Raw genomic sequence first — 26,970 nt, forward strand, 5'->3', positions numbered from 1 at the left:
GGCCCTGCACTTGGTTTTGATCCCTCGGCTTGCAATTCAATGTTTTTTTTTTCCAGATCTGAGCTCATTAGAAAAGACCACAATTTTTGGTTAGTTCCTCTTCATTCTGGGAACTTCCTCACTCTCCAATATCTCACAATCATGGGCTCCAGATTAAGGTAGAGATAATGCTTTATTTTTGCAGGTCTATTCATGCTTCGTTCCTCTGAGATTTGATCTTTAGGGTGTTTAGTAATCATGAACTCAAATAGCTCACTAAAAGATTCATCCTTTCTCGGCTTTAACTCTGTATTTGAATGCGTATGAACCAAATACTGAATAAAAAAACTCGTGTCAAGGCATTTTTCTAGATGATTTATGCGATAATAGACCCTATAATTACAGATGATTAGTGTATCTTGTCGTCTATGATTCATTTCTATAATTTAGTGAGATGCAAATTGGCTGTGCATGTAAAGGCATTTTCTAGATTGGTTGTGTGACACATCTTCACTCATGATCATCGTAAGCTATGTAGATTGCCATCTGTGGTGCATTTCTCTAGATAAGTTATATGCTATTCTACCTATTAAAGACGGGTTAATTAACGGTTTGCATTTCTTAGGTTGATATTTTACCTTTAACTATGTAAGCTTACTTAGTTGATGCATTTGTTTACATTTCTGTAGTAGCTTGTACAATCAGTTTCATTAGGGAAAGACTCTCCATGAATAGATTATTGCATGCATCTTCTTGAACATCTGCTTATTGTATGGAAGCGATTAACTTTATTGAATTTGGCGATATAAGTTTCGAGAACTTGAGAGATAAACGCGAAAGAAGATATTCTAGGTATATTACCAATGCTTCCTAAATTATGTGTCAAAATCAGGGATATGATACGAGCGATAAGGTCATGTAAGACCGCAGCAGAAGAACGTGCAGTTGTGAAGAAAGAGTGTGCAGCTTTGCGGACATCCTTCAATGAGAATGAGCAGGATTATAGTCATCGGAATTTGGCAAAGCTTATGTTTATACATATGCTTGGGTATCCCACACACTTTGGCCAAATGGAGTGCCTTAAGCTCATTGCCTCGTCGGGTTTTCCTGAAAAACGGATTGGTTATCTTGGTTTAATGCTCCTTCTAGATGAGAGACAAGAAGTCCTAATGCTAGTCACAAATTCACTGAAAAAGTGAGTTCAGAATGCTTGCAAACTCAACTCTGTACTTGACAAGCTGCTACTGGTAGAAATATGTGCAATCTTTGACCTATGACTTTTTTATACTCACAGTGATCTCAACCACAGTAATCAGTTTATAGTTGGTCTTGCACTTTGTGCATTGGGTAATATCTGCTCAGCTGAAATGGCTCGCGATCTCTCTGGTGAAGTTGAAAAGCTTCTTCAAAGCAACAATTCCTATATCAGAAAGAAGGTTGAGAATTTTACATTTGCTTATAAATCTGTCCATGAGTTAGATCTTCTTGTTTTGATTGTTAATGTGCATCATCATTTTCAAGCAATGTATCATCATCAAGAATAACAATGTGATATAGAGATTTTGTTGGTTTTCTTTATAAGGTAAACATTCTATTTTTCCATTCATTATTATGAATAGGAAGACATGGAATTTTCATTTCTATATGGATGTAATAGGCTCCATGACTTTCTGTCTGATGAGCGTAAACAAACACCGTCTGTTAATCATACACATTGTTTTTTCAGGCTGCGTTATGTTCAGTGCGCATATTGCGCAAGGTCCCTGACCTTGCAGATAATTTTGTGAAACCTGCAACTACATTGCTCTCTGATAAACAACATGGATCTCTAATTGCTGGGTTGAAGCTATGCATTGAATTGTGCAAGGCAAATACAGGTGCATTAGAACATTTCCGAAAGGTACACTTTGTTGGCACACACACCCTTTACAGATACTACCTGACTATCATGAGATGATATAACTTGGATGTACTGTTACTGGGGTTCTGTAACCCAGTTTATTTAGATATTTATCAATGTTTTTTGTATAGTTAGTTTGTAAACTTCAGATAAAGTACGCTGCAATTTAGCAATCTATGTACACTATTCTGCTTCAAGTCACCAGTGTCTGCCTGACTGGTCTGGAGTCAAGTGGTTCAAGCAAGGATCGTATTTGGGGGGTGCTTTATTATTCATTATGGATGTGGAGAATATTGTTTTGTATTTAGTCTCATATGCCATTTCTCACAAACCAACTTGTTTCTATTTGGGGATTACATATTTTGGCAATAGGCCATATTTGTACATCAGGAGGGATTGTGTATCTTCATAGGACGTGACCTCCCATTTGGTGCAATCCTAAGGGTTACCCTTTTGATAATTATTTCTCTAATCAAATGAATACATGTTCACATAGTTATTGTGTTCACACTAGTTACATTGGGCAGCACTAGTTTAATTACAACTTAATGTTGCTTTATTTTACGAGATGTTCTACAAGAATCACATGAATGTAATTTTTGGTCTCATAGGTCACGTTGGCCCTTTGAAGATGTGTTTCATTTCATTTCTTAGCTATGTTTCGTTCAGATTGATTTCAGTGTACCCAAAACACTATTTTTCATTTAGACACAAGGTCTGTTGAGGATGGTTGACAATTAATTAACTTAATTTAACTTCGATTGTCTTTCACCCACTTATTAGTAGTTGTAATAAAACGTTGAAATCAGAGAGTGAGGATCGAGAAGACTCAACAACACACACTGACTAGCCGAAAGCTTGGGGCTCCTTAAGTTTTTCTTTATATTATTCCAACAAAATCATTGAACAACAATAGCTATCAGAATTACAACCAACCAGCCTTTCTTTGGAGAAATGAACAGAAACCTGCAAAAGTGCTCCAATTCTCCAGCAACCTGCAAAAACCCTAATTTGATAGATACCCTGCTTTCTGGCAAACAATTAGCGTATTAACTTAGAGAGAAGGTAGAAGGTGGCGGAAATCAGAGCTTCTTGAGTCTTTTCTCTTAGAATTGTTCATTTTTGTACCCGACATTCTTCTCAGGTTATAATATCTGAAAAAGCAAAAAGTGAAAGCAAACTAGCACGACTTGCTTTTCTTTTTCACGCTTAGTGTATTTCAACATGTACAAACCTCGTGAGTGGGGATGAGAAATTGAAGAATGGAAAAGATCAGCAGAACACTACCCAGTAGAAACAATGGCAATTTGTGAACAATAATAATAAAGAGCTATATAAGCTATTTGGTTATGTATACTAATGTTAAAGTGGATACTCAGCTGATTACTTCCCAGTTAGACATGCAAAGATGGAATATTGCAAACAATTTTTAGTCATGCACTTTAATACTAGTAAAAACTATTCTAAGGCATATACATACATACATACATACATACATACATACACAGACACACACACACACACACACACACACACACACACACACACACATATATTTGGTCAATTATAAAATAGTTAATTCAGCGGTTTTTATAGAATCATTATGGCTCTTAATTGATGATATGCACTCTGGTCATATTATTGTGAAATGGTTTCTTACGGTTTTTCTTTCTTATGCAGCAAACATCAATGGTAGTACGTACATTAAAGAACTTGCTCACAAGTGGTTATGCTCATGAATATGATGTGAGTGGATTCACAGATCCCTTTCTTCAGATACGGCTACTAAGGCTTCTTCAGCTTCTTGGACACAATGATGCCAACTCCAGTGACATCATGAGTGATGTTCTTGCACAAGTATGACCTCTGGAACTTGGTTTCCTATTTTTCTAGCTAATGATCTGCTTCTGGCTGGCTTCTAAAATATGATGCAGTTTTTAACGAGCTTCAGAAGTCTGTTTGTTCTTGGTTAAAAATGCAGTTCAGTATTTAAGTTCCCATAATCAACATTTAAGTTCCTGGATGATGCTCCTTTATATAAATTATGCCTTACAATTGGACTTCTGGAATTCACCTTTGAAGATTGACTTTCTATTCTTAAAGAAGGGTTGTTGCAGATAACACATGATAAGCAAATATTAGAAGTTTCCCAGTATAGGCAACATATTTATCAATTTGTCTGTGTAGGTCTTGATATGCGACTATAAGAGTGGGGATACAACAGCACCTAGTCCACCCTATGCATGATGTAGTTGAGAGGAATCTATCCTCCTCGTGATGGATTCTTATGTCATATGTTTCAATTGTCCCCTGTATCACCTGATATGCACAAATTGAATAATTAGACTTAGCTTGCCTTTATTCATCTTGGTATTTATATCCTTAGCTTTGTGTTTTAATTCTCTATCTTGGTTTCAACACATTCTATGGATGTAAAGATAACGTCCTTTCTTTCTTTATCTCATCTTCTCATGCACCCAAAATTAGTGACCCTGAATTTTGAGGTTGCAAAAATTGGGCTGCCAGACTAAAGCTGCGGAAAGTGTCGTTATACTTTCTGTGATTCATGCATACTTTTGGCTTTATCTTAGGTGATGGAATGTACATTACAATGCGAGCTTCAAATTATGTTTTGTTGTTCTTATGGAAGCGAACTTGTATGGCAGGTGGCTACCAATACTGAATCTAATAAAAATGCAGGAAATGCCATCCTTTACGAATGTGTTCAGACAATCATTGGTACAGAGGTCACTAGTGGGCTTCGAGTGCTAGCTATTAATATTCTTGGGCGTTTTTTATCAAATCGTGACAACAATATTAGGTACATACTTTACCATTTTTATTTATGTTACAAAAGACTGGTTTTGTGATATCACAGTGAATGTATTTAAACTTTAGACGGATTCATGTAAGTTGAAATCCATTGATTATTTCAATCTGGATTTTAGTTTTGACGGCAACAAGCTTGTGAATTTCAGATATATTGCACTAAATATGCTTTTGAAGGTGGTCTCTGTGGATACACAAGCTGTTCAACGACATAAGATAACAATAGTTGAATGTGTAAAGGTATGTTGTCATGATACCAGTTGAATAATATGTGTAATTACTTTTACTTGAACAAATCTAGTCAGAACTTGGCAATTGTTTATGTACTATTCTCAAGTTCTAAACCTTTTCAACTCCCAAGTCTTATTGCTTATGCAGTGTTTGACTCCATGTGCAAAATGTTTTCAAGCTTCTAATATGCCAATGATGCAGATTCTGTTCATGCACAATGGAGTTTTATATGATGACATGCAAGCATAAGATGAAATTAATATACTAATTAATCTCCCTTGTGTCTTTGACACAAGCCTTTTTAATATACTGCAACTTATATTCCTGTAATCAATGAATTTCTGTCTTTTTCTTGACATAAGCAGGATACAGATATCTCTATCCGACAAAGAGCTTTAGAGCTAGTGTATGCGTTAGTCAACAAAACTAATGTAAAGGTATTAACAAAGGATCTTTTGGAGTATCTGAAGACGAGTGACTCTGATTTCAAAGGTTTTCTTACTGCTAAAATCTGCTCTATTGTGGAGAAGTAAGGAAATACAATTTTAAGATTCCATATGAGGATTGGAATGTTTTTAACCTTCTGATAAATTTCTACTCTGTTCTTGCTTCTAGGTTTTCCCCTGACAAAATTTGGTATATAGACCAGATGATAAAAGTTCTTGCTGAGGTATTCTCTTGGCACTAAAATTTTATTTGTTCTGTTTTTTATATCTAAATTTTTATTAGATAAACAGAGTTTGGTAATGTGGTTGATAATTTCTTTCTTTTGTCATTTTGTTTGATGACCTGAATTCATGTATTGGGATTCAGCATTTGAAACTTGTGAAGGGGCCTATATAAAACAGAGAAGAAAACAGAAGGAATATGAAATATTACAATTTACACCCATTGCATCATCTTGTTTTAAACACAAAATTCAATGCTTTAAGTTATATTTCTCTTAGGTTGGGTAGATTTGAAGGTAATATTGTTAGAAATCTTAGAATGTTTGCAGGTGAAATTTTATATGAAATGATGAGATCTTCCTGGTCTTGCAGGCTGGAGACTATGTAACTGATGCTGTTATCAATGCTTTTGTTGTGGTAATTAGTAATGCTATTGACTTGCAAGGTTACACAATTCGATCCCTATACCGATCTTTTCAAAACTGGAATGGACAGGTTAGACTTTAGAAGTTTTGAATTTTTTATCGTGCTATGTCTGGAAGCTCATGCTATAGAATGATCAGGAAAGCTTTGCACAAGTAACTGTCTGGTGCATTGGAGAATTTGGTGAGATGCTTACCAAGCATGCTGGTGAGCAAGAAGTTGAAGAACCATTTACTGTAAGCTGACCGAATCCCAATTTTGTCTATTAGTTTCTTTGTGCGTATGCATAGTATTATACACCATTGAATATTTTAATATGGCAAATGGGTTGCCTGTATATGAAGCTGAATAATGAGTCAAGAAGATATATGAGTACCCTTCCTTGGAACTGTTTTCAGTCCCAAGGGGCATTTCACCATTGGGAATTAATTTAGATCTTCAATTTTACTTGGGAAAAATTTCCCTCATTCAAGTAGAACACACTGACAATCATAATTTTGTTTTGAGGAAAAGTATATCTTTCCAAAATAAATAAAAGCAATCATGTGGCATAATTCATGTGCCATAGTTTTGTGAATCGTTTGATTATGGTTTATCTTTGGCAGGTGACAGAATCGGATGTGGTAGATATTGTTGAAAAGGTTGTGAAAGATTCTCGAGTGAAGTCTGATACTCATGCAATTGCACTAATGGCATTGCTAAAACTTTCTTCTCGGTTTCCTTTCTGTACAGAGTTAGTTTTTTGTGTGTTTATAGTCTTAACATTTTGATTTCCAGTTACTGTTGATGATACAAATGAGAGTGGAGTTATCAATTTGGACATGATTTTGCGTCTTACAATTTACCTTCATGGTTTTCTATTCTCTTTCAGTAACAGCTTTTCCAATTGAAGACTAATCTTTCCTTTCCCCTTTGTAGGCACATCAAAGATTTAATATCACAGAGTAAAAGCAGTTTTGTGTTAGAATTACAGCAAAGAGCAATAGAATTTGGATCTATTCTTTCGAAGCATCAGAATATTAAGTGAGTTCTTTTACCAAGGGGCTTCTAAGTAAATTCCTCCCTCCTAGTTTAGGTGGAGGACTGTTATTTAATTTCGTTGAGTTGAGTGAATCTAGAATTTCCGGATTTTATGTTCACAACTCCAGGGAAGTGCTACTGGAGAGGATGCCAGTGCTGGATGAAGCAGCCTATAATGCTAAAAGGTCTGATGAGGTCACTATTGGTATTGCGACCGATGTGAAGGCTGCATCAACATCTACTTCACCTATAGCCTTACCTCTTTCTAATGGGCACAAGAAAACAGTGGTTCCATCAACAAATGCATTGATAGATCTTCTTGATTTGTCTGTTGAGGATGCTCCAGGTCCTTCACAATCGCCTGGTGATTTTTTGCAAGACCTACTGAGTGTAACATCAATGCCACCATCCGCAAATGCTACAAATGGTATGCATGGATATTCTATAAGAATTACATAAGAAACACCATCATGATCTTGAGAGAGTATATGTAACAAATGTAGTCGATCGTTCTCAATAAATAGGCTTAAAACATTCTCAACTGGCATTTCAACAAATATGCTAAAATTCTCTCAACGTTATACCTATATGCTAATTGAGTATTCTCATGAAAAAAAGACATTCTACTGGTTCATAAATACTCTGTAAGAACCTTCACTCTTCACTTTCTCATGAATCAGGACATTACTTTGTGATGCTCATGGATATGATTTTGTGAAAGATCAAAATCAAAAGAAACTATTCTGATAATTTTCCCTTCTATAAATGAACTGACAGCAATGCTTCAATAGTGTATATACTGAAAACATTTGAAATCTATGACTTTTGACATGCAGTCCAGACCTCAGCAGCAAGCGCAGACATATTGTTAGATCTACTCTCCCTTGGAAATGCAGATATATCTGGACCTTCATCTTCTGTAGCTCATAGTTTTCGTCTCTCTCAAGGGCCTAACAGCTCACTACTCAATTCACCCTCAGACACAAAAGCATTGTCATCTTCACTTCTGGATTCTGTCTCCACAAATGCATCCAAGTCCACGACAGATTTCTTTCGTGACTTTGTTGCGGAAACTCCAAAGCCAATGGCAAATGGTAAATAAATGTTCAGTAATAAGTTTCACATTCAATTAGGTTGTATTATTTTTTTATAATTCCTGTATTGCAAATATAGAGAGCTTGCAATTCCCATCTGTGGATGTGTATCAAAGCAAAGCGCTGAAGATTACATTCAGCTTCTCAAAAACGTCTGATAAACCTCAATCCACCTTGGTAAAGACCGTGTATACAAATCTGTCGGATACGCCATACACTGACTTCATTTTTCAAGCGGCCGTTCCAAAGGTAATGAAAAATTGTTGCGATTGTTTTCAATCATTCATTTTGATGTTGTATATAAGGTTTGAACTCACATTTCTTGAAGATATCGAATCCAATGAACTAAGTATTTTGGCAATGGGTTTATGTTAGACAATTCATCTTGATGCTGTTTGCTTATGTTTCTTTAAGATATTCTTTTAGCAAGCTAAGAGTTTTCTTTTTCTTTCAGTTTATACAATTGCACTTAGAGCCTGCAAGTGGAAGCATCCTCCCTCGAAACGGAGATGGTGTGATAACCCAAAACATTAAGATCACCAACAATATGCATGGACAGGTAAGATTCTTACAGAAAGTATTCTATGATATGAATGTGTGTGCATCGATCACACACCATATATATTGCAGCATGTTGAATGAAAAAACTTTCTATGAAAGATAAAAGTGCACATGTATAGCTCTCTTATATTTCACCACATTTTTCAAAAATTTGCAGAAACATTTGGCAATGAAGTTAAGAATTGGGTATAAAGTTAATGGTCAGGATATGCTGGAGCAAGGTCAAGTGAATAACTTTCCTCATGGTTTGTAGACAGTTAACCAAATAAAAGAGAAAGAAAGAGAGATTTGGGTCTCATTAACGGTCTTATGTAGTGAGCTCTGAAGGGAGGTAAATGGCTGAACTTTGAATAAATACCTAGAATCCTCGTTCCATCAGTCTATGATGATCTATTTTCAGCAGCAGATGTGGGCACATAAACAGCTTTTGGAGTAGCAGAGCATACCAGAATTATTTAGCATAAAGCTTTTGAGCACTTTCGCTGGTGCCAAATATGAATATGCCTTTTTGGTCAAGTAATGGGTTGATTTTTTGAGGCATTGTTTTCAAATGTCAAATGTCTACATATATACACTTCTGATCAGATCGTGGGTTTTGATCGAGCAGAGGATTGTTGAAAATGGTGAGCTTTTTATTCATTCTACACTTCTCAGGAAATCCAGACACGTAATGGTGAGTGGGCTGAATGATGATCTAGGAGATTATAGCTCGAGACAAAAAGAAATATAAACTATCTTTTGTCGCATCATCAGCAAGAGATGCATATTAGAGCATTTCAAATGTAGTGGCAACCTCCCTTCTATACTGTAAGATCTTCTAACAAACAGCAGAAAAATGAGGATGATGATGTGTGTATTTTGGACGTAAGGTAATGTAAAAGTTTAAAATTTTCATTGGGGGATTTTTCTGCATAAGATTCAAGCTTAGATATCGAAAAAGAATTGAAATGCATCGATATATGTATTTATCGTTGCTATATTTACTATATAATTGATGCCTTGTGCTCTGGTGTATTTTATCTAAATCACTGGTACTTCTATACAATCATAGTTTCAAACTTTTTGCAAGAAAAAACAGTTTTGGTACATATGATGCTGTAATAATATCTTGGTTCTTATTGGAGAGCTCTTGTTTGGTGAAAATTATCTAAACAAAACTATGTTTCAAGACAAAACAAAGTATTGTTATACTTGTAGTAGATGAGAAGACATGCAACTCAATTGTAGAATTGACAACAATTGGAATGGTCACGATTCACTAGTTTAAACCCTGCACCATTTTGAGGTGAACAGAAAACAACAAAAAAAAGACAGCATAAATTTCTAGAAGGAAGAGCACATCCGTGCCTTAACTGTAAGGGCTATATTATTGGGCTAGGGTAAAATATCCCAAGCTATCCTAAGTGTGTTCACGCATCACAATCACAAATATATCAATGGTCCTCATATTTTAGCATTACTTCGAAATGTGCACAAAAGGTAATGGATGCCTCCAAAAGAATTTACATCCAAAGTAAATTGAATGTCAATAGCCCCAAAACCAATTGTTATGCTTGTGAAGACTCTTGATAAGGCTAAACCAAACATTGTGTACAACAATGAGACACTTGAGATGTTTGTTAGCTTCAAAACACCTTTGCGTTGAGCTTCCTCATGGCAATGAGTTTTTTTGTGGTTTAGTTTGTGAGTGATTTTTTTTGCGAATACTACTTTTACGAGTTTACATTTTCAAGCATCTTTGGGAATGCGATTTATAGTAACACATGTGCTTATCAACTGCCTACAAGGGCAATTGGATGGGGTTTGCAGCCACTCCAATGATGTGGTCATTGCTTGTTTGCGCTTTTGGCAGAAATGGCGGAACACGCCTATGGTGACACAAGGAGGAAGTGCCCAGAGGTGAAACTACTAGCCCCCACGTTGGATGTTTCCTACTCACCTGCCACCCTCTCTTCATTGTAGGCCTGAGGAGTCAGCTCGTACTAGCCAATATTGAAGGGCACCGCTTTTAGCTATAGGTATCTACTTACATTAAGTAGTTAGTTTGAAAAGCTATGTAACTAGTCTTATTTTCTTGAACTTGATTGGAGGGAGATTCCCCGATTTGTGTATAAGCCTCCTTGTATAGTCTCTTTGTAATAATCCTTCCTATCTAACGGGAAAGTAGCTTCATTTTGGAAAAAAATAAATAAATTCAATCACTTATCTATTTTCTTATATATTGTTTTTGAAGGCTCACATAACTAACAAAATACAAAAAAAGCTACCAAAATAAATTTCACCTCCTACATATCCATGAAGACATTAACAATAACAATTGGCAACGGTTCGGTTTAGTTCGAGAGTGTCAAAACCGAACCGTTTAAAAATTTTGAAACTGTTAAAACCGTGGTTTTGTGTTTTGGTTTTGGTTTTCAACTTAGGTCAAAATTCAAAATTGAAAAATTGAAAAAATTTCATTATTATAAATTTTCAAAAATTTAAAGATTTTCCTAAAATGTGAGAATAAGGCTTGAAAATGAAAAGATTGTTAAAAAAAGAAAGAAAAACCCATTAAACCATTTAAACTGCGGTTTCTAACTATTGAAACCGAACCAAACCAAACCGTTTAAACCGTTAAACTGTGGTTTTGCAGTTTGGTTTGGTTTGGTCCGGAAACCGAACCGTAGCCGAATGTTAAAATTTAGCAACTTATGTCATGCACACTTTTATCACACCACATATTTGGATCTCTGTCATTGTCTTGTCTCTCTCTGTCTGTCTCTTTGAAGAGTTCCGAAATACATGAGGGGTAGTTTTGAGAATTTAGAGAAAGTTTGGAGAGCTGCTAGTATTATGTTATATTTACATTTGTATGTATTTCTTCTCTCTGTCTCTGTTGGACGGAAGCCCACCCATTTCTCTCTGTTTCTCTATGAAGCTCTGTCTTACGCAGAGGATACATTCGAGAGACGTTAATGCTGCATCCACCATCGTCATCACCATCACCATCACTGTCATCGTTACATCCACCACCTCCGTTCATATGCAGAGCTCAGGTAATATGTTTAGAGCTTTTTTAAAAATTTTGTTTTTAAAATAAAAAATAAAAAATAAAAATCTTTTCTTCTTTCCATTCTATTGTTAATCTCACTTTCCTTGTCTTGCTCTGACTTTCTGTATTGATTTTTTCTTACTGCTCTATCTTTATACGGTTTTTTTTTTTTTTTTTTTCTTTTTCTCACTGCTTTATCTTTCTATGGCTTTTCTATGCCCTACCTCACTTTGTTTCTCCTGTTGGCATTATGCAGCTGTATCCACTAGCTTTCACTCTTGTCGGAAGGTTTTCCATGGTTCAGGTAAGTCCATTTTTCTCTTCTTTATGTGTAAGCTCTCAAATATTTTTTTGGTCAAATCTGGGTGTACATTAACTGTACCAGAAAAAAGAATTTCCATTGGAATTGCTGCGTTTTAATTTGGTGGTTGAACAAAAATAGTATATACAATTGCTACAACTATAGTATCTCAGTTAACACTGAGAAGAGAAATGCTTGGTGAAACACTTGGGGGGATTGCACGATCAACCAATGTCTTCATGAAATCAATCAAAGAAAAAAAAAGTGAATGCCCTGAAGCTCACATTGTACCATTAATGGCATTGAAATGGAATGAATTGTGGGTCTTGTCACCCAGCATACGAGATAGTCGCCTATTCAAATACAGCATACAAGTCATTATTTCTTTATTGAAGAGAACATGTGCCCTTGGTGGGATATGGAGAATGCCTCTAGAGTTTCTGTAGTGGTAAGCATAAAGACTGGTCAGAAGAAGGCTCCTCGTTAAATAAATGAACACCCCCATCTATATGCTATGACGAGAGCAATGACCCCAAAGAGATATAGAATGTGCAAAAAGACATGCTAAAAGCAACAACACAAGACAGATTATTCTAGAAGTAATGACTCTCATCACCTAGAATCTTAGTGCATTGTCTCTTGCAAATACACCAGAGATCAATGCTACAAACTGTGTATGAAATCACATTCCTTCCCCTGAGAAAGACTTGTAGAGAGCCTCTAGAGTGTCGACAGTGATGGGCATTAAGAATGGGTCTGATGAAGCCCCCTAATAATATATGGACACAGGATCAAAGCTGTAAGTTGTGATCAAGAGACGATATCCAATGTGCAAGAACACACGCCATGACGACATGCCACACATCATGAGCATGCGGAAGGAACTAGATGCTTCTGTACTAATTCTTTTTACATATTAATTCCATAGTTCTTGGGTGCTGTTTGATTCCTGCCAACTTTTACTGCTTTTTCTCAGCTTTATCTGTAAGGCTGCACGGGAATCGGAAAGCTTTCCAAGGATCGAGTAAGTTGGTCCTCTGTTCTTTATGCCTTTTCTCTCATCATTATCATCATAATGCTATTCTTGTTTTTTCTCTTGAGCACGCTAATCTCATTGTTTGTATGCACAGTGTTCCCAGTTTTTTCAATAAGCCTTCACTTTTATTCAGAGAATTTTCGTGACTTCTCTACTAATCGGCTGTTCCTTCCTCAACTCATCGTCATCAAACCACCCAGTTATCATGCAAAAATTAGCACAAGAGGTACATCCTCCACCATTGATTTATGTATAATAACAAGAAATCACAGAAATTACAAAACTACATCCAGTTTGCTAGTTTTCTGAAGGATGAATTGTTTATCTCGAGCAACTGTATTAAATTTGAATTTGATTTGACTGTGGTTAGGCAGATTTAACTGATCCCCTACATAAGAGAAGGGCATTCGTAGTGCTAAGTGAATCTCACACTCACCTTGTTTTCATGGATAGTGAGACATAACCTTGCTTATTCTCATATGTAAATCTGAATATGTGATGGGATGGTCTTACAATATACGAGGGTTTGGTCTTGCAAATTGCTGTGATTTATGTTATCCTTCTAGGCTTGATAACACCTTTGCTCCTTAGATAAATAGAGTTCATCCTGGAAGAAGTCTGGCTGTCTCCAGTTGAAGATATTCTAATAAAAAAATGAGGATCTGAACCTTGGTGTTGCTAATGTTCGATATAGATAAGAGTTCTTGGCATGCAGTTACTGATTTCCTTTTCTTTGTTGATGCAGCTACTAGCACACCGACAGGCCATTTTGGAGCTGAACTTGTCACATCGTGTATTAGCGATGGGTCTCTGAAGCTGAAGATTAACGTATTAGCTTCTAATCATATTCATTTTTTCTGAGCTCTCATTTCTATATGTCATTAATGATTCTGCCTTGGTTGTCAGACATTCCAAATAATGTGTGTAATATCCCAAATAATAGCTCATTGATCTAGCAATGCTGTTTTATGCATGTTAGAAAAATATAGACATTTCTTTCTATAAAGTATGCAGTGGGTATAAATGGTTGCCACATACAGAAAATTTGTTTGTTGAGCTTCAAACCTCCTGTTGAAATTTTACATTTTAAAGAGTTCATTACGACATTTGCATGTATACAGAAAAATGATGAAGAACTGCTACAGAAGGCAATTATTTATGAGGCAGAACATGGTTTTACTAATTCTGTGGGACAAACAAAAAGGTTTAATATATGCTAGAATGTTCAGATTATTGGTTAGTGAGAAAAACTTGAACTTACTAACTTTTGAATGTTGTTATCCTACAGATTTAATGAGTTTCTAGCATCCAAACTATCTACATTGTCACTTGATAATGTCTTGGACACTGATAAAACATTAACCATTCTCTCAAATTCTGCAAAAAACTATGGCAGTATGGATGTAAATACTAGGATTTCCCTTCTTGATAAGGTAAATAATTGGTACGCTCTGTTGTTGTACATGAATCATCAATAGGAACGTTTTTTAGATACAACAAAAAGAATCATTCAAATTAGATTTGGCATCAACTCGGCATCTTAAGGGAAGGTTGGGACTTCAGATCGTATTCCATTTTTCTTTGTAGGTCTGTACAATACTTGGTTTCAAGTGCATCCAGGACCTTTTAGATCAACATACTGCTCTTGTGGAGGCTAGTAGAGAGCTGCAGACAAACTCAGAACATAACAATTCCAGTAACATAAACCTCATTGATATTTTGCGAAGAAATTCTCATCCAGCTATAGTCTTTGGCAGCAGTGATCCTGTGGAACTTTATGGCTCTACAGGCAAAGCAGTAGGTGTAGCAAGACATATAGCTTCAAGGATTGATGATAATGTTAGCAATAACGACGCAGCTACTGTGTCTCAACCATGCACAAATCAAATGCAGGTTGTGAAAAGTGGATCCAAAGTGCAAAAGTCAGAACTTGGTAAACGCACCATTACTCAAACTAGAAAGGCAAGGAAAGTGACAAAAATAGTAAGGGCGAGCCAATCCTATGAAAGCTGGCTTCTTAACAAACCCATCAGTTTGGTAGACAGCCTGACACCGTATGTGTCTTCACGACTGGAGGAGAATGGTTTCTACACGGTGAGATTTAAATCATGGACTCATATGAGGTGATACAGTGTTTGTATTGATAGTCTCTGTGTGCTTGAACACTGCTTTGTAATCTAAACCTGAAGTGATGAGATGAGAGTTGTGGCCACCTTAACACTACCCAAATCCACATGAAAAGAGAGCTGTACACCTTTTTCCTATGCAACTGATTAGTGAATTCTAGTCCTAAGCATGTTTATGAAGAACTCTTTAGAGAGTTTTTCAGCACTAACAGTGCAACAATTAACAATATGTGAGTCTGCAATTTCTAATATCTCAATGTTTTTATGGGTTATAACTTAGAATTTTTATGGTGAAGAGATTTCCTTATCATTCTTATTCTAGAGATTTGCATCTTTTACTTCTGTTAAATGAGACCTAACCAGAGCAACTTAAAGTCTTGATTATTATAAATGTTGTATCTGTCTATTTAATTAGTGCAATGTTGTTTCTTCCTGTCAAACAGCTCCGAAAGCTGCTGCAACACTATCCTCGAACCTATTTAAACTTTCTTCAAGCAGGACAAGTAGTAGAGGATGGCCAATATCTTACCTTCTTTGGCAAAATAATGTCCTCAAGGTAAATGAGGATATATCTATTAGCCTTAAATTTATACAGGTATACAGAACCATGCACCTGCATGTGATTGTAGTTTTCCAACTCTTATTGTCTATCTCTGAAAATTAGATCAAAACTTTTCTGTATTACATGTGAAGGATGCCTAGCCTCATATTTATCTTTTACGGTGCTATGGGAGACATAATGGAACATCAAAAAATGAATGACAAGTAAAGCATAGTTTTAAGGGCTGGAGAATTTACAGGAAAGCCTGAACGTTTTTTGAAGGGAATTTCTTGTTCTGTTCTGCTAGTATATAATGTGTAGAGGATGGTTGGTTTTTGCTGAGTGCAAGTGTATATTAGGGAATAATATTATAACCTTGAAAATTGAGTGTGGAAATTTTATTCAAATGTATTAAAGACTTTCTCTTGGTATATTTGCAGGATTCATAGCACATCTAGCTTGGGAATAGTTGAAGTACTTATTTCTAGTGGACAAGATCAAACGTCAAGTCCTGGACCACAGTCAATTGAAGAAACTGGAAATGTTGAGGCTATGAAAGGTGCACTTACTCTGCATATCAAGAAATTTTTCAGGGGAGCACGCTATGCGAGCAAATGGTTTCTTACTAAAGTGGCTTCAAAATATCCTTTGGGTGCATATGCTGCAGTTAGTGGTAAGGTCAGTGTGCTTAGCAGATAGTCTTCAAAATGTCTATTGTCCTGTAGAAAGAGTACTATATATCCAAGTTATGTTATGGGTTCTGTTACTTGTGACCTTGAACAGAATCTCCATTTCTTAGGTTCAATATAGCCTCTGAATGTTAAACTCATTATCTTGGGCCATTGGTGATTGATTTCCTCGAATAACACTTTAATTTCTTTGTAGCATGCCCCTCCCCAGGTCATATATGATGTTTATTGTGACAGACATTGATCATATTATCAATAATCATGGCTCCAGGCATCAGTATGCACAGTCACTATCGATACTCAGTTTTACGTTAGATTTTTAGTGGGCAATCTGATCTAGTTGATGGCCACTGCTAATCATGACTTTCATAAACGTGAACACATTCTATTATTATGTCATAGTAAAGTCCGGGTTGCTTGTAAACTCTGTTATTTATTTGGAAGTTTCTCTGTTCAGGTCAAGGCCATGGATCAGTTAAACCACTTTGAAGTCAAGGATTATAATCTGGAACTTGTTAGTAGCAAAGATGAGCCAGAAATAGGTGAACAAAAGGAGAAAATATATCCTGTGTACCCTTCAAAAGGAAGTCTTGATGCCAAAACAATTGAATCATGTATACAAAAGTGAGGTGAAAGTTTTACTGGATTTTAGAAATTTATGCGTTTCGGGGGTATGACTGTTCTAATGCCATCTTCAAAATAGGGTTCTTTCAGATTTGCCATTCGATATTGATCCTCTTCCTGAGAAATATAAAATGGAGTATGGATTGATGGATTTACACCAGGTAAGATTTAAAAAGAGACATTTAATATTTTACATGGTAATAAAACTGCAATTTACGACCTCAACTATAAACTTGAGGTCTGTGATCTATTTCTACCTACAGCTTCTTTTTTCTTACAAAGGATGTAAACTTTGTATTTGAAATCTCTTCATTAAGAATGATAAGTAATGTTAAGGATAAGTTTAACCTTTGAAGTGTACATGGTCATACTCATGTTCATATTTTGGAGATGGCATTTATGCAGAATCATCCTTATATTAATTGATTAGAGAGATATTACATTTATTTATTGATGTATTCGGTGAGCAGAAGCTGGCTGAAAGTTTGATGTAATATCTAAATTATGCTTATGAAACCTAAAACATTTTTCTCAGGCTTATATTGCAATACATTGTCCTCCAACCTTGGCAACTGCTGAAAAAGGTCGACAGCGATTCGTGTTTGATGAATTTTTTTATTTACAGGTTTTCTTTATCTTTCACTTTTACTCACTATATAACATCCTAATCGCAGTTTAGAGTCAACTCAATGTGTTTGTCTTTTTGTGTGGATAAAATATCACATGGCATTATGATCGTAATTGTTTTTGGGTTTCACTCTATGGTCGCCTTTATAGAATCATTGAGATAGCCCTTCATTCTTTCTCTCTATTTATAGTGAACAAAATCTGTACGACTGTAAAAATATCATTTGTAGGATAGAATCATGTGAGGCTTCAGCTTCTCAACTTTGAGCACAAAAGATGAGTATACAGAACATGAGAAAATACCAGTATATTCACTGATGTTTCATTTCTCCTCCCATTGTTTTGACATTTCAGAGTCCTGGGATATGCTGTACACACTCGGCGGTTTCCTGGGACTTTGCTGAAGTAAACATTTTGGTCAATTGCAATCTACAACTTTATGCTTCATTGAAGATAGCTTCTCCATTAGGATACTAAAGTTGAACACATGGAAGGAGAGTTAATTATTGGAAGGTGTAAAAGGCCATCACTATCATGGTCATCATCATCATCAATATTCCTATCCTTTTCGATCCACCCTAGATGTTTGACAATTGGTGTAGGGAATATCATGATAAAATACTTGGATTTTTGAATGTTATCCTAATATTTAGGAGAACATGCTTAGGCACTGTTTTCTAGTCTTGGCAAGTCATGGGCAGGGATGAATAGAACTAACATGTCTATGCAGTGAGATGGTTGAAACAGACATTTGGAACTTCAAGAGAGTGGTGAAACCCCATTTGAATTACTAGTTTAGGTAAAGTGTTCTCCTCTTCAAAGATTACCTTAGCCCACTTAAAAACTGTTAAGAGACCTTATGTAGAGCTCTAAACTAAAGTATCTTTATAAGGCACAACTTTATGATCAAATGCATACCGTACATGCTACTGTATGTTCGGAGGAGCAATGTTTTACTCATGGACATAAAAGCATATTTGAGATGAGTAAGGTTGTTTGTTTGTCTTTTGGATATGAAAGGCGATGCATTTAGAGGACCAAGATGTGTACAAGAAAATTTGCCAGAAAATATCATTTTCCATAGTATACTCATTGAATTTTGTCTTCTTGATGTCATGAAACACTAGTTGTGTGCATTAAATGTGCAGTTAGGTCTTCTGCTTGAGAAACAGATCTTGGCTGATACCCACCTTGCTGCTGCTGGAGTGGAAGATCCATCTACACATAATGAAGTTGGTACCTTACCAATGGAAAAATGGGCTCCCCTAACACTAAAAATGCTGGAATCCCTTTCCTATAAGTTGACACATTCACAGCTCAAATCTGTTTCAGAGATCATGTGGGACTTACAAAGACCTGTGCCAATGCGCCGTCTATTGCAGGTGTTGACTTAAAAATTCTTGTTGCAGTAACACTCACACACATACAAAGACATATATGTTTATGATATGTATGTATGTACATACACAACACATATATAATAGCATACACCATATATATTACTTTTATTTGGATTTATTCAAGTTTTGGGAAATCCAAGAAGTTCCTAGAAAAACTAGTGTTTATCCTTCTAATGATAAATAATGCATATTCATTTGCTCTTGTCTAAAGAAAGCAAAGAACTGATATAGCCTTAATAAAGGAAGGGCTTTAGAAAATATGCCTTTCAAATCTGAAGCCGTATTATATGGCTCGAAATTTATTCTAGTTTATTTAAATAAATTAAATGGATGAAATGTTGCGTGCAGGGAGATGTTGGATGTGGGAAAACTATTGTAGCATTCCTAGCTCTTTTAGAAGTTATTGATGCAGGATTTCAGGTATAAGATAGCTGAATCCTAATGTCTGCTTAAGATTCTGAATTCTGAAAAATATAACTAAACACTACTAATGGGCAGAATAAGATTTTGAACTCTGGATTTTCCAGGGAGCTTTAATGGCACCGACTGAATTTCTGGCAAGGCAACAATATATACGATTTTCTGCATTTCTAGAACATTTAGATGATAAAAGCCGCCCACAAGTGGCTTTGCTTACAAGTTCAGTGCCTCCTGTTAAAGCTCGGGCTATTCGTAAGGTCAGATTATGTTTATGATGTTCCTAACTACTGTGTTGTTGACTAAATAGTAAAGAATTTTTAAATGTTAGTGGTAGTAGTATTTTTTTATAAATGTGTGAAAGTATTAAGCAGGGATTGTTATCTGGAGAAATACATTTGGTGGTTGGAACACACAGCTTGATTGCAAACAGTGTGAAGTTTTCATCCCTTCGCTTGGCTGTGATAGATGAACAACATCGATTTGGAGTTGAACAACGAATACGGCTTCAAAATAAGGTCTATATTTAGAGGTGCTCGCAAGTTTTTGATGGTGATGGTGGGTGACGATCACATTTTCCATTTATTTTTGCAGGGTTCATTAATATTCTCCCAAGAAATCAATCCTGAATCAGCTGGAGAGAAAGAAAACAATGGCACACTTATTCCATGTAGAGCACCGCATTTTCTTGCTATGACAGCCACTCCTATACCTCGAACACTTGCGTTTGCTCTCTATGGAGATATGGCTTTGAGTCAGGTGTGTATTGTGATGTCTGATTAAAGACAGTTACCAATTTCATTTTTCATTTGAACACATTTTACCTTCTTTCCTCTTAGATTACTGAGCTGCCTCCGGGAAGGATTCCTGTGAAAACTCATGCTATGTTTTGCAATGAGGAGGGTTTGAACAAAGCTTTTGAGGTTAGTCTCCACGTGATTGTGTTTATCATTTTAGGTCATTCTTAAATGATGTTGTGGGTTTTCAGAAGACAGTCATAGGTTTTTCTTGAAACACGATCATGTTTTTATTCCAAGCTATTCAAATGATGCTTATGTTTCCATCAGATGGTTCGCAAGGAGCTAGAAAGTGGAGGGAGGGTGTTCATTGTTTATCCAATCATTGATGAGTCTGAAGATCTGCCCAACCTCAAAGCGGCAACTACAGATTTTACACGGATAATCGAGGAATTTAAAGGCTACAATTGTGGATTAGTGCATGGAAAACTCAAACCAAATGAGAAGGAAGAAGCAATGGAAGATTTTAAGTCTGGAAGGACGCAAGTGCTTGTGGCAACAACGGTCATTGAAGTGGGTATAGACATTGTAGAAGCTTCAATGATGGTGATAATGCATGCGGAAAGGTATGGTATGGCTCAGTTACATCAGCTGCGAGGGCGTGTGGGAAGAGGGATAAGGAAATCCACATGTCTTCTTTTAACATCATCATCAACATCTCTTGAGAGAGTGAAAGTTTTAGAAGAATGCAATGATGGGTTTCATTTGGCTGAAGTAGATCTCCAGTTGAGAGGCCCTGGAGATCTGTTGGGCAAGCAACAATCAGGACACCTAGCTGAGTTCTCTCTTGCACGATTTGATGAGGATGGAGACTTGATGATACAAGCGCGGAGGACAGCTGAGGTTTTTTGCTTATATGCTTTTATGTATTGTTTTTTTGGAAAGTCACCAATGAACCCCTTTTCTATATTTATAGCAGGATTCTTCAGTTCAAAATTTCCAAAATATACCTGCATAATTAAGACCAAATCAATTTTTGATTAAGCCCAGTTAAATAAAGACAATGCACAGTATTTTGGTAATGTAAATATATCCGAGGGTTATTTTGATAGCTTTTGAAAACCCAAGGAATATCCTAGTAAGCATGCCAAAAACCTTGGTAGTATACTTTGGTGTTCTTAAAAGGCTCATGCTAAAGAAGTTTTTGTCTAGTTGTCAAAACTGAGGTTGGGTTGTGATAATGTTTATAATATGTTTGACAAAAGCTTCTCATGGACAGTATCAATCTAACACTAGTTTTCTCTCAGGAAATACTTGCTGAACATCGTGGGTTGGACGATCTACCTCGATTAAAGCAGGAACTTAGTTTCCGACAAGGTCTTGATTCCTTAGGTGTATGAAAGAATAAAAAGCTTCGACACCTTTTTTTGCTTTTTTGCATCAAGCTTAAGTTGTGATGCTTGTATACTACCGGGGAAATTGTGATGCTTGTATACTACCAGGAAAATGACTTGTAAAACTATACCATATTCATGCTTGAATGTCTTTCTGCCATTGCTCTTGGCAAACTGATAGATAATGTTATGGAGATTGCAAATCCACCATCCATAAAGAGGGGTCTGATGTAAAATCCGTTTTTACAAAATGAATATATATGCAGAACATTGGAAAGCAAATTTTTGAGCTGGCTTTATTTTAGTACTATTTTGGAAGAAGTATATTTTAAAACGTTTTTCGATCTGGCTGGTCTTTATATTTGAAAATCTCAGTTACCTCTTTTATTGTTATTTACTAAGTTTTTAAAATTATGATATCATCTCAAAATTCTTATATCTTTCCTGTTGTTTTTACAAGTTTCGATCTTCATAATTAGCATCAAGTTTGTAATTCATTGAAGCATACGTCACTTCCAAATGTCAAAATGGTCGGAGGATTATTGTGCATCCTATCTGAATCATTATGCATGAACAAATGTTTTTTGCAAATTTTTACAATGCATTAGTTGTTTACTGGTCTTATCATATCCTGTTTCATGATCATTTGCTTCTTGTGCACGTTTTGCCAATTCTCTATTTTCCTTATGCGTTTCCCCTCCTGTCTTACCTTCCCTTTTATTTTCCTCGCATCTGTTGTTTCTGTTTCTTTCTCCACGTTTTGATCTACTCTCCTGTGCTTTCTTGCTTACTTGTCTCTCCCTCTCTAATTCCCTACTTCCCTACTTCCCTTGCATGTATTACAAGCGAGACATCCGACCTTGTAGCAGTTTGTTTTCTTTCCTATGCTGCACTTTGTCATTGCAACCCACATCCGAAATTTCATGAAGGCATGAATGCTCTCTCACTGGTTTTGACTAATCTACAAATTTGCATTGGATGCCTCCTTTATGCAATCACATTGTGCAATCTGTTTTTTGCTTGGAAGATTTGTATGATGCAATTGCATGGACCAATTACAGGAAGGAATTCTCCAAACCAATTACATGGAGAGATTCTATGAGGCAATTATGCGAAGCTTCTATCTTAAAGACTTCCTTGAACAAATTACATGAAGACCTTAATATGAGAAGTTTCTGTGAAAATATCATGCAAAGGCCTTTCTTTGAAGCATTTACATGAATAGATTACTGGAAGGATTTGCACGTTAACTCGAAGGTTTTATTTGAAGATTTACGTGGAGGCTTCACACTAAAGGTTTTCGTGGAGTATTTACTTGGGCCAATCAAACAAAACTTTTACACAACAAAATTGCACGATGCCTTTATGCAAGTGAATTACTTGATGGATTTGCTTGAACAAATTCCATAAAATAATCCAGTAACCAAATTATAGGAGGGCTTTTCATGAAAGATTCCGATGCTAGATTTGTACAATAGCATTTCCATGATAACGTTTTGCAAAACAATTACACAATCACCACGTGCAACAGTTTCGTGAAGTGATTACACCAAGTTTTTCTTGAACAAATTACACGAAGATGTTTATGAGACAAAGGGATCTCCATGAATGGTTTCTATGAAGGACTGCATGAAGCCTTTCTACAAACACATTACCCGAAGGCTATACATGAGCAATTTCCATGGAAGGATTTACACATGTGATTTACATGAACCTGATTACTTGAAGAATTTTCGTGACAACTAAATAAATAACATTGAGAGAGATCACAACGAACAAATACATACATACATAAACATATAATAGTACCGATATATATACATCCAACAATAATTGTAAAGAATCGATGGTGATTCTTGAGATATGTGTTGTGAGTGTGTGTGTATGAGAGAGAGAGAGAGAGAGAGAAACACAAGATAGATAGATTTGAACAACTATAGAATACTCAAGAGGATGTATATTACAAAGGAGATTAATCAAACTGATTACAAAGTAGGAGGAGAGTGCTTTATATAGTCACTCTCTCTCTCTTCATTAACTACCGAAGCTCATGGGTCATGGGGAATGTGAAAACTCATTAGTTAATGTGTAGATAAGAGTGGTGACTTTTGACCTTTGAGTGCACACTCTCAAGGGTGTGTTCACACACTAGACTAGGTTGACCTTGATTCTCAACAATAATAAACAATACTTATCATGCAATACTATGGCTACTAATCAGCCATAGTGCCCTTCCAACCGGGGAATGGAGCAACAAACGTGGAATGGACCTAATAGTACGTAAAATTCGTGTTCATCTAGCATAACATTCGTTTTCCTACATTGGAAAACGAATGCGAATGTTATTCAAACATGCTTGTGTTTATTTATTTATTTATTTCTTAGGCTTATTTACCTCATAATAAATAGTTAATCCAAAAGTATGGTATTTATCATTCTTTGAGGGTGTTTTCTTACGCGAATAATTGAAACATTCGTGAATGTGAATGCACGTATGGTTCATACTATGGGTCACCTAATTTGCCGCTTGTAGGTTAACCTAGGGCAAATAAGTGTTTGAAACTTGAAGAGAAGAATGAAAGTTTAGTAGAGTTGGTGAAATTAACAAAAACTCTTAAGTTTTCTTTATTGTCGACTGACTACATGTGCTTGTATGAAGGTTGGTCATCATTAGTTTTAGTAAGGTTGTAATATAATACTTTATCATCAATGTTTAAGCTTGGAGGTTTAGTTGATCAAGTACGTATTATAAATGTGTTATTAGCATGTACTTTATAATTGTAATATTAGAGTATAACAATATGAATGGTAAGGATGTTAAAGGATAAATACTCGGAGAAATAGGGGGGGTCTCACTAAAGTACGATGCTCTTTAGTAGTCAGGCAAATCACTAGCATGCTATCTCAATAAAAAGAACTCTTCATTACTATATGGTATATTCTGAGTAATTGGTTGATACTAGGCACAATGCTACCATAAATCATAGTAAATTATGTAAACCTATGTTTTGGAGAAACACATGATATACACTTCTTTTAGGACATCATCATTATACCCCAAGGAATTTGTTTTTGTCAGAATTATCTAAGTTTTAATGTGCTAGAACCATACAATTTATTATCTTGAGAATGATGATCATTTCATCTTTGTAAAATAACAAGGATAAATCTCTTTGGGAAGGAATGATTTCTAGGAATCGGGCAACACGGTTGGGTTCAAGCTGAACCGAACCGCATAAAACCGTGGCTTAACGGTTCGAACAATTCGGTTCGGTTGTAAATCCATAAAAAGGTTTTGGCTTGGCTTGGCTTGGGGGGGGGGGGGGGGGGGGGGGGGGTTTAAAGGGTTTCGTTTCGGTTCAGGTTGAGCCTTTCAATGTGTGTAGGTTTCGAGGAGTGTCAAGAGACTATCGATATATATATGCAATAACAATAGCACTCATCATGAAGTAATCACTTTAATGCTATCAAATGCACCTGTGTTCAAATCCGATCAGAACACCAGGCTTTATTTGGAATGCACTTAATTAACAACACCTGTGCCTCAAATTTCAAAGATTTGGAATGCACTTGTGCTCAAATGCCAAATAATGGAATGTAATTTTGGCAATTCAATTCAATTCAATTGCTATGTGGTGGGTGGGTTGTGGGTCTGCTGTAATCTTGATCGGAGATCGGATTGGATGGAGTAGAATCGATCCTGGATGATGAAGAATCAGTAGTATAAGGATTGACAATCATTGTGGTGGAAGCAGAATTAATACCCTGCAGTACATTTCTTCTTCTTCGGATAGAAATCTTTCGTTGAGACCTAGTTCGATCTTCTTCTTTCAATATTAACCCTCTGTGGGAAGAATTAAAGAAACCTACCTGGAAATCAATGCATCGACTCTATCAATTTCAGGAGATTCTGCGATTGCTTAATGATATCTTAGATGAATCTCTTAATTTGTTCCTGAAACTTACTTATGCATGATAATCCTTGGGCTAACATAATTATTACCTTAATTATTCTCTTATAATGCCAAACCCACCCTTAATCATGCTTAATTTTTTTTTTTGCTTTTTAAATGCTTAAGATTAATCCGTAACAATCGAGGGCCTAAATTACACGTCATTTCTCCGTTAATTATTCTCTTATAATGCCAAACCCACCCTTAATCATGCTTAATTATTATTATTTGCTTTTTAAACGCTTAAGATTAATCCATAACAATCGAGGGCCTAAATTATGCGTCATTTCTCTGTTAATTATTCTCTTATAATGCCAAACCCACCCTTAATCATGCTTAATTTTTTTTTGCTTTTTAAACACTTAAGATTAATCCGTAACAATCGAGGGCCTAAATTATGCGTCATTTCTCCGTAACCGATGATGCCTATACAACATTTGTGTTAAATTATACCTTAGTAGTAGGCCCACGGGCATCATCGATTTCCCATGGTTGCGCATGAGTACCACCGGATGGATTAACTAACCGCAAATGATCTCGCAAATATCGAATGATTGATTCATCGGATGGATAGAAGGTTTTCTTTTCATTCCCAATCACTAGTTAGAGATATTAGTGGGAACATGATCAAAACATAAAGAAAGCAATGAAAGATCCATTCATTTTAAAAGCTAGAAAATAATAATGGAATGTGGTTGCCGATTTATGAATAACAGTATAATTACCAACTGTTTGAGAATCCTCAATGCCTTCACAAAAAAGTGGAGAAAGGAGGATGTTGATGAGGCCAAGAGTGTAGACCAATACACACATGGCAACCCACATTGTGAGCCCAAGAGAGAGAGACAAAGAGAAAGAGAGTTAGTCGTAACTTAGTCGGGGAACTTGTCCGGCCAACATGGAGACGAGAAGCTCGTGTGTCGATCTCGACCCCTACATTCCGTAGGTGGCATCAAGCAAGGGAGTGTTTATATAAAGCAAGATTCGAACCCGTGCATGTTGCGCTAGTAAAAGCGTGCCTTACCAATAGGGTATAACAACAAAAATGATGTAAGGTCACTATTGTACTATGGCACAAGGACAGTAATGCCAGGAGACAAAATGCAACCCACGACCACCTTTTTTTGAAACACACTAATATTGTAGAGACAATTGCAATGTTTGTGTGAAGGTACTATATGTATGAATAGTGGATGCCAAAAAAAATGGAATGAGTCGTGGGCTAACAACCATAGGGTCGACATAGCCAACAATCTAATCCCAATTGGAAAAGTTGCATGTGGTCGCCTACTATGGGGATACAACCAAAAATCCAAAAGAGCTTGACAAAACTATGGCCAATAAATGTTAGGCGAGAAGCTTCTTTGCAGTGGTAGAAAACTACAT

At 36.1% G+C, this 26,970-nt stretch overlaps 2 protein-coding genes across 4 annotated transcripts; both read left to right on the forward strand.

Moving 5' to 3' along the window:
* The first annotated feature begins 45 nt into the window (after window positions 1–45).
* Window positions 46–9,599, forward strand: LOC147857910 (AP-1 complex subunit gamma-2-like). Its single transcript, XM_087326753.1, has 18 exons — window positions 46–158; window positions 872–1,174; window positions 1,274–1,415; window positions 1,706–1,879; window positions 3,560–3,736; window positions 4,546–4,700; window positions 4,858–4,948; window positions 5,305–5,468; window positions 5,555–5,609; window positions 5,980–6,102; window positions 6,171–6,266; window positions 6,636–6,763; window positions 6,949–7,053; window positions 7,179–7,477; window positions 7,887–8,144; window positions 8,224–8,393; window positions 8,599–8,703; window positions 8,863–9,599. Exons 1-18 carry the CDS (start codon window positions 142–144, stop codon window positions 8,956–8,958), a joined length of 2,658 nt encoding a protein of 885 aa, XP_087182879.1. The 5' UTR covers window positions 46–141; the 3' UTR covers window positions 8,959–9,599.
* Window positions 9,600–11,579: 1,980 nt separating this feature from the next.
* LOC147857911 (DEAD/DEAH box RNA helicase family protein) lies at window positions 11,580–21,913 on the forward strand. 3 transcript variants are annotated; one of them, XM_087326999.1, is made up of 21 exons: window positions 11,580–11,743; window positions 11,996–12,043; window positions 13,017–13,064; window positions 13,171–13,302; window positions 13,822–13,904; window positions 14,198–14,280; window positions 14,365–14,509; window positions 14,664–15,170; window positions 15,646–15,758; window positions 16,184–16,421; window positions 16,890–17,056; window positions 17,136–17,217; window positions 17,592–17,681; window positions 18,832–19,065; window positions 19,432–19,503; window positions 19,611–19,760; window positions 19,875–20,018; window positions 20,095–20,259; window positions 20,340–20,423; window positions 20,568–21,140; window positions 21,545–21,913. In XM_087326999.1, the coding sequence occupies exons 1-21, from the start codon at window positions 11,620–11,622 to the stop codon at window positions 21,635–21,637; spliced, it is 3,375 nt and encodes a 1,124-aa protein (XP_087183125.1). In that variant the 5' UTR covers window positions 11,580–11,619; the 3' UTR covers window positions 21,638–21,913. The 3 variants fall into 3 exon arrangements, with proteins under 3 accessions (XP_087183125.1, XP_087183127.1, XP_087183126.1); XM_087327001.1 differs by having other exon boundaries at window positions 16,890–17,046; window positions 17,147–17,217; XM_087327000.1 differs by having other exon boundaries at window positions 13,180–13,302.
* The last annotated feature ends 5,057 nt before the right edge of the window (window positions 21,914–26,970 follow it).

The sequence above is a fragment of the Azolla caroliniana genome, unplaced genomic scaffold (genome assembly GCF_043228905.1).
Source record: "Azolla caroliniana isolate FFs.n. ecotype wild unplaced genomic scaffold, voAzoCaro1.0.p SCAF_11, whole genome shotgun sequence".
In the NCBI taxonomy this organism is placed as follows: domain Eukaryota; kingdom Viridiplantae; phylum Streptophyta; class Polypodiopsida; order Salviniales; family Salviniaceae; genus Azolla; species Azolla caroliniana.

Excerpts from the sequence above, each read along its gene's own strand:
- LOC147857910 (XM_087326753.1), top strand. Across the intron at positions 5,469-5,554 it reads ATCTGCTCTATTGTGGAGAA|GTTTTCCCCTGACAAAATTT; the intron begins GTAAGGAAATAC and ends TCTTGCTTCTAG. Across the intron at positions 5,610-5,979 it reads TGATAAAAGTTCTTGCTGAG|GCTGGAGACTATGTAACTGA; the intron begins GTATTCTCTTGG and ends CTGGTCTTGCAG.
- LOC147857911 (XM_087326999.1), top strand. The coding sequence starts at position 11,620 with ATGAAGCTCTGTCTTACGCAGAGGATACATTCGAGAGACGTTAATGCT. Across the intron at positions 15,759-16,183 it reads GGCAAAATAATGTCCTCAAG|GATTCATAGCACATCTAGCT; the intron begins GTAAATGAGGAT and ends GTATATTTGCAG. Across the intron at positions 20,260-20,339 it reads GAGATATGGCTTTGAGTCAG|ATTACTGAGCTGCCTCCGGG; the intron begins GTGTGTATTGTG and ends CTTTCCTCTTAG.